The sequence below is a fragment of the Phacochoerus africanus genome, chromosome 9, assembly GCF_016906955.1.
Source record: "Phacochoerus africanus isolate WHEZ1 chromosome 9, ROS_Pafr_v1, whole genome shotgun sequence".
Lineage (NCBI taxonomy): Eukaryota > Metazoa > Chordata > Mammalia > Artiodactyla > Suidae > Phacochoerus > Phacochoerus africanus.
The window spans coordinates 27,971,561-27,983,550 of record NC_062552.1 but is presented as its reverse complement, the minus strand read 5'-3'; the positions used below and the strand labels follow the sequence as shown (position 1 = coordinate 27,983,550).

Below are 11,990 nucleotides of genomic sequence, written 5' to 3'. Positions count from 1 at the left end.
TTTTTTTTTTTCTTTTTTTTTTTGGTCACAGACATCTTTCTTGGCTCAGGGAACCTAACCTGTTGGGATATTTTCCTGTTGAGGAGTTTGCCTTTATATCTAGTGACATTTATCATTATCTGAGGCCAGCTGCCTGACTTCTCTTCAGTGCTCTGTTTATGGGGTTTGAACATCTATAAATGGAAACACTAGCTAACCAGAAATTATCGCCAGGGCTTTCTGATAGTGTCCCAGGCTCTCACCACTTGGAATGTCCTGCAATATCTAACATGTAAGCACGTTGAATCATTTTCTAGACAGAATCTGAGTCTCTCTTTTTCTGTTTCTCTCTCTCTTGTTCTCTTTCAACATGGAATTTGAAAAGCATGAAAAAGGAAGCTTATCAAACAAGAACTTAGAGGAGAAATTGACGGTAAGGCTTGTGAGATTTAGTCAACACGGATTTATAAGGTAACTGAAATAAAAATCAGCTGTCATAGTTTGGAAAAGTTGTACCAGCCCAGCCTGTATTTCCATAAAAATCAACTGTCATAGTTTGGAAAAGTTGTACCAGCCCAGCCTGTATTTCCATGTTTTACTGGTCAACAGCCTTGAAATTATTAAGTTCTATGGGCTCTACTGACAATAATGCAATAAAGTTATTAATAAAATATCATTACTAGAATGTGGGCTAATTTGATTTAGTTGCATGAGGTAGTTTATCTCCGTTTTAAAAACTAGAATCCACTTATATTGAGCTGTTGTTGTGATTGCCTCAGTACTGGAAGATTATTTCCTTCAGTGATATCAAGCTTAGCGAGTGTTCAGAGTTCTAGAGAAAACGTAAGTATTATGGAATGTTTTAATGTTTTATGGACTAAATTACTGAACTTCTGCTATAAGGATAAAGTTTACTCTTCCAAAAAAAATTTTTTTGGGGGGGCTACAAAAGTTGTTGAGGTAGTTTTACCTTGATGCTAAGAAATTAAATGTCAGTGGACATAGCGGTCACCTCTATTTGCTTGAACATAAAATATACTCTAACCTGGAGTAGAATGTATCGTTTGGGACTCACCTGATTGGTATAGGAGGCTGATTATGTATGTAAAGTTACTGTGGGCAGAGAGTTAACATTAGTGCAAAGTACAACTAATTTTAATGAGCAGGCAAGCAGTAAAAAAATAAAAGTATATTGACTTTTGGCTGCGTCCTCTTAAACTCATGAGAATTCATTATTCTGGATGTCTGATATGTATGCACCGGTAATGATGTTAAAATGTGAAAGAAAGAAAAAAGAGCCCTATCGGGGTAAGAACTCCCAGTGTATTAGAATTTCAAGGTCTTGAAGAGATGCATTTGATAAAACATAACATTTTCTTATGGGATTCAGGTTATTTTGAGTATCGACTGTAGACCTCTGTTCCAGGTGGGGGTCTAAACATGTCATGGCCATAGACTGTTTTGCTTTTTGACTGTTTTGAAAGGCCATGTATTATTTTAGAACTAACCAGGGATTTTGAGTCAGAGAGGTCTGGTGAGAACTCTCACTCCACAACTTCTAAATGTAGGATTATGGGATTTTGTTTAAGCTTTCTGAGTCTCAGTTAACTCACTTGGTGATGGGAACAGTAATACCTCATTTGAAGGCTGTCATGAGCGTTAAAAACTGTAATATATGTGAAGTCCCTAGGCCGAGCCTGTTATTTCAACCTGTTTTTGGCCTGACTTACTTAGAAAGTCCCTACCTACAGTTTATTTATAAAGAAAGAGAAAGCTGAAATGCATTTCAAAGTATAAGGAAAAGTCACATACATTAACCATAAAGACTTAGTGGTTACAAAACCTTTCTGGACCTAGATAGAGAGTCAATAAATACACGAATAAAGAGTTGCCTTGAGGAGTTCCCTTTGTGGCTCAGTGGCTAACGAACCTAACTAGGATCCGTGAGGATGAGGGTTTGATCCCTGGCCTCTCTCAGTGGGTTAAGGATCCAGGGTTCTGTGGGCTGGGGTGTAGGTCGCAGATGCAGCTCAGATCTGGTGTTGCTGCGGCTGTGGTGTAGGCCAGAGGCTACAGCTCTGATTTGACCCCTAACCTGGGAACCTCCATGTGCAGCAGGTGCCACCCTAAAAGGCAAAGCAAAAACAAACAAACAAACAAACAAAAAAGAGTTGCCTTGAATTAGTGTGAAATTTGACCCAAAGCTTCCTGGCAATCTTTTCCAGAAAGTTTTGCAAATAACCCCGTAGTGAACATGCAGCAAGGGAACAAAAGTGAAAATGGTCTCTTGATGCATAAATATTTCACCACCTGGGAAGTCAAACATTCTGCCTGCCCAGCTCTACCTGGAACACAGCTCTAAATCTAGAAGTGAGCAAAAATTCTCCTTAGAGGGAGAAGCTGCCACAAAATCCATGGACTTGACTCTGGAGGGGAGGCATAGGGCTAGCCGCTGATTAACTTCCAGAAGATTAGAGGAAGATATGGGCAGATCAGAAGGCACCAGAAACCTGCCCTACCTAGAGATGGTTCTCAGGGAGGGAGGGAATGCAGCAGCTAAAGCTCAGTACTTAGGGCAGCTGCCTATACAGGTAAAGAGAGCTATGGCTGTAACTCAAACACCTTTCAGGTAGAGGGATTCTAAGTGACACTGTGTTTTCAAGAAAACTTACATTCAGTATTTCCATCTAAAAGAGCTGGAAAAGACATATATTTGAAAGTTTCCCGTAGCAACTATTTTAGTTAAACCCCTTGGCTGTTTACATTTATGTGGATAAACCTCTCAAAACATCAACTTTGCAGGGAGCGTTGCATTCCTTGCTAATGCAACGTAATACAGGATGACTGGCTAGGTTGCTGAATATAGTTTCAGTTGTGTTTTTATGGCGTTCATTAAGTTCTGAAGGTGTTCTGAGGACCAACCGAATGTATTTATGAACATTGTAACCAAGAACCTATGCCTCTGGGGCGTGGGTGGTGGCGGTGGTGGTCTGGTGTGTGGTGAGGATGTCCTATTCCAAAGAATAGGCCTTCTGCCTCTTCCTGAGTGCCATCTAGGGTGGTGAAAAACATGCTGAATATGAGTCTAGGAGACCAGCATTGGTGTGAAAGTTGGGTTTGTGTTACTTTGGACAAATCACTTAAAACTTGGGTGTCCTCATCTACAAGGCGAGAGGTTGAGTTGGATTTGCCAAGATTGCAGCATTCTCTAAAACTTTGCTCGTCTGCAGCAAATACCCTTCGGCTGTGTGTTTGTCCTTTTTATACCAAGCAATGTCTGTTTATACAAACATCGAAATAGTTTATAGTTTTATGTCATCACTGACCAAATGTAAAATAGAAGTCCTTGTTAATCGAGAAAACCCTCTTTGCAGCATAGAGGGTTCATGGTTCAGTACTCGAAAATGAATTGCAGGCATTTCCTCTGTTTTCACTGAGAAACGACTGGCCCATGGGAGGGGCGGATCATGGACTAGATAAGGAAAGAAGCATCTAAGTGCCTCCATATTAATATCGAGACATTATCAAAAGAAGGCATTTATTTTCTTATAATATTACATAACAAAGTAGATTGCTATGTTTTCATCAGGAATCATAAACTCGCAAATATGAGATCTGTGTTTTAAATGCGATTTCCAAGATGGTTTGTTTAGGGCATGTTCATCCTTTTTTGTAGTTCTTGCCGCTCCCTGCAATGTGCCTGACACAGATATCTTGCTCCCTTTGCAGCTCTAATTTTAGTCCCTTCTCATCACCGAGGTTGAGAGAAAAGTGGATTGCACACGAAGGGCAAAATCCTAGCCACTGTTTCCATTTTTCTTTTTCCTTTAAGAAAAATGAGGGCTGTGTCAGTTAGAACCCAGGGCAGGGAGGTGAAGAATAAAGGGAAACTGATAAGGATCCCGATTTCTACTTTATGGTTCAAATGAAGTTCTTGAAGCCATGCAGTCCTTTGAAAACCCCTGCTAATTAAAGCAGTGTCTGCTGATAATGTAAGTCTGAGATGCCCTGTTTGCACGGGTCTTTTGATACAGCTCTGTGTGATGGTGGATAACAGGAGAGAGATGGATTGCAGGCTTTAACTGAGTGTGGTTTCACAGTGACATTTATCACACACTGTACGTGCGGTGGAATTTTTTCTAGGTTCTCATTGTGGGGATTACAGTTATTTACCTAGCTAGTTGTTCTGTCCCAAGAAGGACTCCCGTCAGGGAATGACAAAGAGATGGTTGTATTCGTGATGGAATTACCTGAGAGCGTCACTGGGCTTTACTTTGCTATGTGATCTTGATAAAAAATGAGATGGTTTCTAAAAATGGTGGGAGGGTGACTGTGGTTTCACTGCTGGTTTTTGTCTTATATTTATAACCTAACTTTTTCACAAGGGTCCTCTCATCAATTTCCTTCTTAGTGGGTGTGTCCTTGCATATTTAACTTCTGGGGAAGATAACACTTCAGCTTCTTCTCTGAAATCTGCCTTGTGGATGTCAGGATGTAGCCATTCAGACACCACTTCATGCTCTTACACACTAACTGGATGGTGTTCATTTTAGGAGCAGATGAGAGAATTAGGAAAGCAGCCTAGTGAGTGCGCACATGCGCTTGTGTGTGTGTGTCTGTGTGTCTGTAGAACGTTTAAAAGAATATAAATATGGTTAACAGTGCTGTTTGATTGAAAAAGGTTTTAAATCTAGAAACTTTATTCTGTTCAGGTGATCAGAAGTTATGGCTCTCACCTTCCTCTGACATTTTTCGCCCCTGTACATAATGTATTTTCCTGGGAAAGCAACACCACTTGTGGTTCATCTATTTTTTTCACATAAGACTTTTCCTAGGAGTTCCCACTGTGGCTCAGCAGGTTAAGAACCTGACTAGTATCCATGAGGATGTGGGTTCGATCCCTGGCCTCACTCAGTGAGTTAAGGATCTGGCATTGCCATGAGCTGTGGTGTAGGTCGCAAATGCAGCTTGGATCTGGCATTGCTGTGGCTGTGATTAGACCCCTAGCCTGGGAACTTCCATATGCCATGGATGCGGCCCCAGAAAAAAAAAAAAAGGAATTTTTTTTATAAAACATATAGTTCATATACTACAAGTAGGACTTGTACTGGTGCAACATTTCTGGAGCACATTCTGTTTTGAGGTCTTAACCACTTACATACCTCCTGGCCAGGTAATTTTACTCTAGGAAATTTTAGGAACAAAGAAATCTCCAAATATTAGTGGTAATGATATTCATTATAATATTATTTGAAAAAGTGAAAATAATCGACACAGTAGGGAAATCAGTTACTAGTCTATGAGAACATACAAGGAAATTTAAGGGCGATGGTACAGTGGACAATTGTTTTTTCCATCGCTTCCCATTATTTTTTCCTACAAAAAGACAGATATTAGGCAATGTAGGATGAGTCTTTTATGGACCCTCCACACTGGCAGGACATTAGTATGCAAATCAGTGCACATATTTGTGTAGCCCATCTCGTTCAGCCAAACCATAGAATGTGGCTGGTGCTGCCCAGGAAGCCTCAGTTCACCTGCACGGCCTGACTTTTACATGTGTCTGTAAGAGTCTGACTTTTATGTCCGTGTGCGCATGTGCAGTGCCTGTTCTCTGACTTGGTAAGAGAACTGAATTCATACTAAGATTTAGCCACATCTGGAGAGCTGGGAGCTTGGCACTTTCAAAGGACTGCTTTTAAGAGACACTGGAGAGTCTCCCAGGCAAAACTCACCCCCAAGTCCTGGGGCAAAAGACAGATGAGAATCTTACTGTTTTGTTCATAGAAAGTGAGGGACCCTGAATGTAGCCGGACCCTGAATGTTAAAGCTTTACTACTTTATATAGTAGCTTGCTCCATTCCACAATGCTGAAATATTAGTCTAATTTTCCTAGAAAAAAGAATTGTAAGGTTCCCTTGAGGTAAATGTCAGCTTTGATAATCTGATTTCTTTCTTTTTTTCTTTTTTTAGGGCTGCACCCATGGCATATGGAGGTTCCCAGGCCAGGGGTAGAATCAGACCTGCAGCCGCTGGCCTACGCCACAGCCACAGCAATGCCAGATCAGAGCCATGTCTGCCACCTACAGCAGAGCTCACTGTCAGCGCTGGATCCTTAACCCACTGAGTGAGGTCAGGGATCAAACCCAAGTCCTCATCAGGTTTGTTACCACTGAGCCACAAGAGTGCTCTGTCTGATTTCTGTATATCAGAGTAAACACAAGTATGTGTGGTGTGGTTGGGAGAGTAGGTTCTGGACTCAGATTGTCTTGAAGTCAAACTCTTCCACTTCCTTGCTCAGTGTCCTGGGCAACTGCCAGTTTGTAGCTTGTCCCTTCATTCTACTAACAGGATATTTTGCAAAGCAAAAGTTTTCAATTTTGGTGAGGTCTAATTTATTATTTTTTCCTTCCTTGGAGGATGGTTGTTGTGTTAAGTCTAAGAGCTCTTTGTCCACTCCTAGGTCTTAAAGATTTTCTCCTACTTTTTAAAGTTTTAGTGTTTGTCATTGTCCATTTAAATTCATGATCCATTTGGAGTTAATTTTTATATGAGGTTTAGGTTAAAGTTTTTTTCTCTTCCTCCTTCTCCATTTTTTTCTTCTTTGACTCCTCTCCCCCGCTTTCCCCTCCCCCTTGTTCTTCTCCGCCTCTTTTTCCTCTTTCTTTGTCTTTGTCTTTGGATGTCTAAATGTTCCAGTACCATTAACTGCAAAGGCATATGCACTGTAACCAGCAATGATAGGAAGAATCCCATGTATTACAGATTTACTTTAACACCAGGGAAGAATTTCATCATCTCTACAACTGCCACCCATGCTACTAAGACTTATATATTTTTGCTATGACGTAGGCATCACTGTATATCTTCTTTCTCTCTCTTTCTATCTCTCTATCTATATATCTATCTGATATGTAGCTCCATGCAACAACCCCCAAATGATATTGTTTCTGTTCTAGTTTTGTGAATGGGGCACTCAAGGTTAAAGATACTAGTTAGTAAATGGTACAGCTCATTTCAAACTCAGACTGCTTCCAAGTGTATGCCCCTTAACCACCATGTCATGTTGCCTCTAAACTCCATTTGCTTTAGAATTAAATTAGGACAAGACTCTATTTTGGGATACATTTTATGTAACAACCTCTCTGCTTTCTAATTAGTGTTTGGGTCCACATAACAAATAATGCTCTTAAGGGACACCGAGACTGGTGGAGTGAAACATTAGTCTGATTAAAGATTCAGAGGCACTTGGAGTTCCCGTCATGGTTCAGTGGTTAATGAATCTGACTAGGAACCATGAGGCTGTGGGTTTGATCCCTGGCCTCGCTTGCGGGTTAAGGATCCGGAGTTACCGTGAGCTGTGGTGTAGGTTGCAGAGCGGCCCGGATCCCCGAGTTGTTGTGGCTGTGGTGTAGGCCGGCAGCTACAGCTCCGATTCGACCCCTAGCCTGGGAACCTCCATATGCCGAGGAAGTGGCCCAAGAAAAGGCAAAAAGGCAAAAAGCCAAAAAAAAAAAAAAGATTCAGATTCACAAGCTTACTATTTTAGAAAGATTGTAGGAAATATTTTCTGAATGAGGCATTTGCAGTTTTGCAACTCTGAACTTTATAAGAAATGACTTCTAGTTATCCTTCTACCTGAAACTTTATAATTTTAAAGAATGAAAAGATAGTTTCAGGGAGCTTATCTTGTTTTTAGGACCAACCATTTTAATTTCCTCTATGGTACTATTGCTATTTCTTTGTACACATCAGAGTTCTTTATGCGATGGACATATTTTTAAATTTTCATTTAACTGGGTGACCATATGATTTATTCCTCAAAACAGGGACCCTTTTGAGAGTAAACGGGGCCCTATTGAAAGTGACTTCAAGACAACAATATTAACCAATACTGACCCAGACAAGCCAGCGCATATGAGCACCGGATATTTTTTTTGCACCTGGTATTTAACTTACTCTTTTGCATGGAGGCCAGGGAATCAGTGATTCCAGGGGTTAGGGATGGCTTTTAGACTCTTGAAAAGATGGAAGTATTCTCTAGCAGCATATGTCATTTGCTTCTGGATGATGCTAAAAGGACAACTTGAATCCGCTTAACTGATCTTTTTAAGACCTTGAACTTCGCTTTTCTTTGTGTGTATCAGTTTATATTGTGTGGCAGAGAGAAGGATGATCTTTCATGACTTTGCTTCAGGGCCACAGCATTAGTGGTGCAGCCAATGCCCTAGACCATGAAGAGAGAAGGAAAACTCAATCCAGTTTTCCGAAATGTTGCTTAATTTCACTTGTTAAATGAGAAGCATCCAGTAAGAGAAAGAGAAGGGCCATAGACAAGTAGCTGTGATAGCACCTTCCCAGGGTATGGAATAATATATTACTTTATCCAAAGATGTGGAAGTATTTTGTTCAAAGATGGAAATGGTATCCCCCCCACCCCCATCATAGATCTTTGTCATGAAGTTACGAGGGAACAGTAAGGGTTGCCCTTGTCCTTGATCTCTTGTTGTCATGCTCCGAGGGAAGCAGAGTGGAAAGAAAACGAGGTCAGCTCGGCCATCAGTTTAGGTGTGGCTGGGACAAGTCACTTAACTTCCTCGGGTCTCAATTTCCTCATAAAAGAAAATATTCAACCGGATAATCTGAAGTTCCTCCCAGTTTTAATTTCTCTGATTCTATCACTTCCTGGGAGGATGGCTCTTAGGATTCTTTTTTTTAAAGTGTCATTGAAGTAGAGTTGATTTACAGGGTCGTGGTCATCTCTGCTGTACAGCAGAGGGATTCAGTCATACACATGCACATACCCATTTTCTCTCAGCTTCTTCTTTCCACATAGATTATCACAGGATATTGGGTAGAATTCTCTGTGCTGTACAGCAGGTCCCCAAGCCAATCATTCCATATACCCCAGTATGCATATGCTATTCCCAGGAGCTTAGATTCTTGAAAGTTTTGATGGAACTGTCATGCTTCAGCTTCAGGCTTCCCCTATAAAAAGGGAACATCCAAAGCACTTTTGGAATTTTTACTGTGGGGAATGACTCTTGGACAAGTATATTTAATTACTGAAGTTGTATCTTTAGAAGCTTAGATCTAGATATAGTAACAGAGCCCTATGATGGAGGCCCCCACTTTGTAGTTAGCAAGAGTGGGCAATAAAGAAGAAGTATTGGGCAAAGATTAAAGAACTGAAAAAAGAGGGAGATCCCTCTGTATCTTAGGGGGTCAAGAACCCATATAGTATCCAGGAGGATGCGAGTTCAATCCCTCAGTCTGTGGGTTAAGGATCTGGCTTTGCTGTGAGCTGTAGTGTAGGTTGCAGATGCGGCTCAGATTCGATCCCTCGCCTGGGAACTTCCATATGCCACAGGTGTGGCCCTAAAAAGAAAGAGAAAATGAAAAAAATTCAAAAAAGAGAACGGTTCATTGGTTTAAAAAATGCCAGTTTCTCTTTCAAAATATTTGAGTTGGCTTAGCCCAGTGTATTTAGGGACCAAGGAATTATATGGCAGGGAAGAGCCCTGGCTTGACAGTGACACTGGCACAATTCCTGGCTCCCACAGTTCCTTCAGTAGCCTGGGAAGTTGAATCTTGTCAAGTTTATTAATTTGTAATCTTGGCAAGTTGATTAATTTCTTTAAACATCAGAATCCTTGTCTATGAAATGAAGGTAGTAACAGCATCCATATCAAAGGGTTATTGTGAAAAATGACATATGTTAAATTTTGACACTTTATTTTCCTGTAATTCCAGTTACTAAAGTTTTAATGGCAAAATTATTAGGCTGATCTGTTTGTATTAGGAAGGTAGTCTAAACAGCTGTTATAAGTAGACTTTTTTTTTTCTTTCCCTTTTTATGGCCTCACTGGTGGGATATGAAAGTTCCCAGGCTAGGGGTCGAATTGGAGCTTCAGCTGCCAGCCTACACCACAGCCACAGCAACACCAGATTCAAGCTGCATCAGGTGACCTACACCACAGCTCATGGCAATGCTGATCCTTAACCCACTGAGCAAGGCCAGGGATCAAACCCACATCCTCATGGATACTATTTGGGTTCATTCCCGCCGGACCACAATGGGAACTCCCTATATGGACTTAACACAGTAAAAGTTTATCTTTCACGCAATGTTGCAAACTTTAAATATCCTACAATTTCATTTGTCATTTATATTTCAATAAATCTCAAAAAATATTCCTACACTGTTACCCTTTGAGAGTCCCAGGGGGCATAGTTAGTGTTTGTGATACTTACTTGTCCTTGGTTGGCACACAAGGCAAGGATGATCAGAAAGTTTGGGCTGTCGGAAGGAGGTCTGGAATAGGTCTCTTTTTCCCATGTCATGTTCTGCCTTTGTTCTTATTTGGTTGATAATTCTGTGTGTGCTCTACAGGTGGTGGTAATTCTCCCCGTGTTTTTATGATCCTGAGAACCCGGGGTGGGACATACCACTCTAGCTCCCTAAGTATGGATTCCACAGGCTTGGTATCTGGCATCTGGCCAACCTGCCGTGGCTCCCTCTCTGAAACCCAACATGATTAATTCGGTCCATGTAAGGAACTTCTTCTCAAAGGACATTTGTTAAGTCACAAAAACTGAGTAGATGCTTTTTGTGTGTGTGTGTGTGTGTGTGTGTGTGTGTGTGAGAGAGAGAGAGAGAGAGAGAGAGAGAGAGAGAGAACAGAGAACAGTGGAAGAGGTCTTGATAGATGCAGCCAAACAAATAACCTCATTCCTCATCAAGATTTTGGGTAAAGATGCTGTTGCTGGGAAGTGGGGATATCTATCAGAAGGGGACGGATGGTCTGTTCCTCCCTGGGAGGCTTTGCAGAAGTTCATCAGATTCCTTGAAAAGGCCAAAGGTCAGCAGGCTGGGGGTGCCTCGCGACAGGGGAATGATCCTTCTGCTAAAGAGACTGATGTATATCACAGGGGAGGATTCTGGGTCATGGTGCCGAATGCTTAAATTGTCACGCTGGCTTCAGAAATGGAATCATGATTCTGATGCTTTCCAGCCCTGGCGTCATCTTTGATAACTTTTCTTCAGTGAACGTCTGCTCTTGTTAAGTATTGTCATTAATATCTTCTATGATTTAATGTGAGGTTAAATAATGCACCTAGACCAAGGCACATGGTGTTCAGAAAATTCTTGTTTTCACCTCCCAGAGTGATGCCGAGGGTCGTCTCGGGTCCTGACACGTGGCCTGAGTACCCATGAAATATGTGGTAGACCAGGAGTACCCCTCTGCCGAGTCATCTGTAGACTTGTTCTCTGGTCTGACTCCAGCCTAAGTTAAGGTTACTGGTTTTGTAGTGAGGTGTTCTCTTATGTGTGGTGGGAACAATGGAAGCCTCTAGAAAAGAGGGGATCTTTTTAAAGGGAGAGAATGCAGATCTCAGAAGCCCCTCATTTATTCAGGGTGTTCTCTGCAGACAGGCTGCCAAACATGGTGTGTGGATTACTGCTTGTCTGTGGCAAGGTTCTACTTACCATAGAGTAAATGAGAGAGATAAGGATAATACAATCTCTTTGATAAAATAATTTTTGTCTGACATGCTGGTCTCTGCTTTCACATGCCCTTGGAAAGGTCCGCTGGATTTTTGCTCTGTTTTATCTTTGTTTTTGGCATTGCCAAACTGTGACTTCTTACCATGTACTCTGTCCCACTTTTGTTTGCTTCTTTTAGAATCCTAGTTTTCTTATTTAGCAAACAAATCAGGCTTTGTTACGTATAAATGATTTTTTCCCCCATTTTATCATTCTTGCCGCAAATGTAAAAAAGCACATTTACTTTTCGGGTTCGGAGATTAGAATCAAAACCAACAAAAATCTTGAGCACCTATCATGAGATAGGGCACCATATAGATATTCCTGGGCCAGGGGTTGAATCAGAGCTCCCAGGTGAGGCCTACTCTACAGCCATGGCAACACTGGATTCAGGCTGCATCCATGACCTGTGCTACAGCTTGCAGCAATGCCAGATCCTTAACCCACTGAGCAAGGCCAGGGA

General features: G+C 41.4%; 1 protein-coding gene across 9 annotated transcripts in view; it reads left to right on the top strand.

Moving 5' to 3' along the window:
* The first annotated feature begins 277 nt into the window (after window positions 1-277).
* Window positions 278-11,990, top strand: part of MLIP (muscular LMNA interacting protein) — a 232,110-nt gene continuing 220,397 nt past the window's right edge. For all 9 annotated transcript variants that reach the window (XM_047796250.1, XM_047796249.1, XM_047796248.1 and 6 more), the window contains exon 1: window positions 278-412. In XM_047796250.1, the coding sequence (XP_047652206.1) occupies window positions 350-412 (63 nt within the window). In that variant the 5' untranslated portion in view covers window positions 278-349. The remainder of the gene's footprint in view (window positions 413-11,990) is intronic.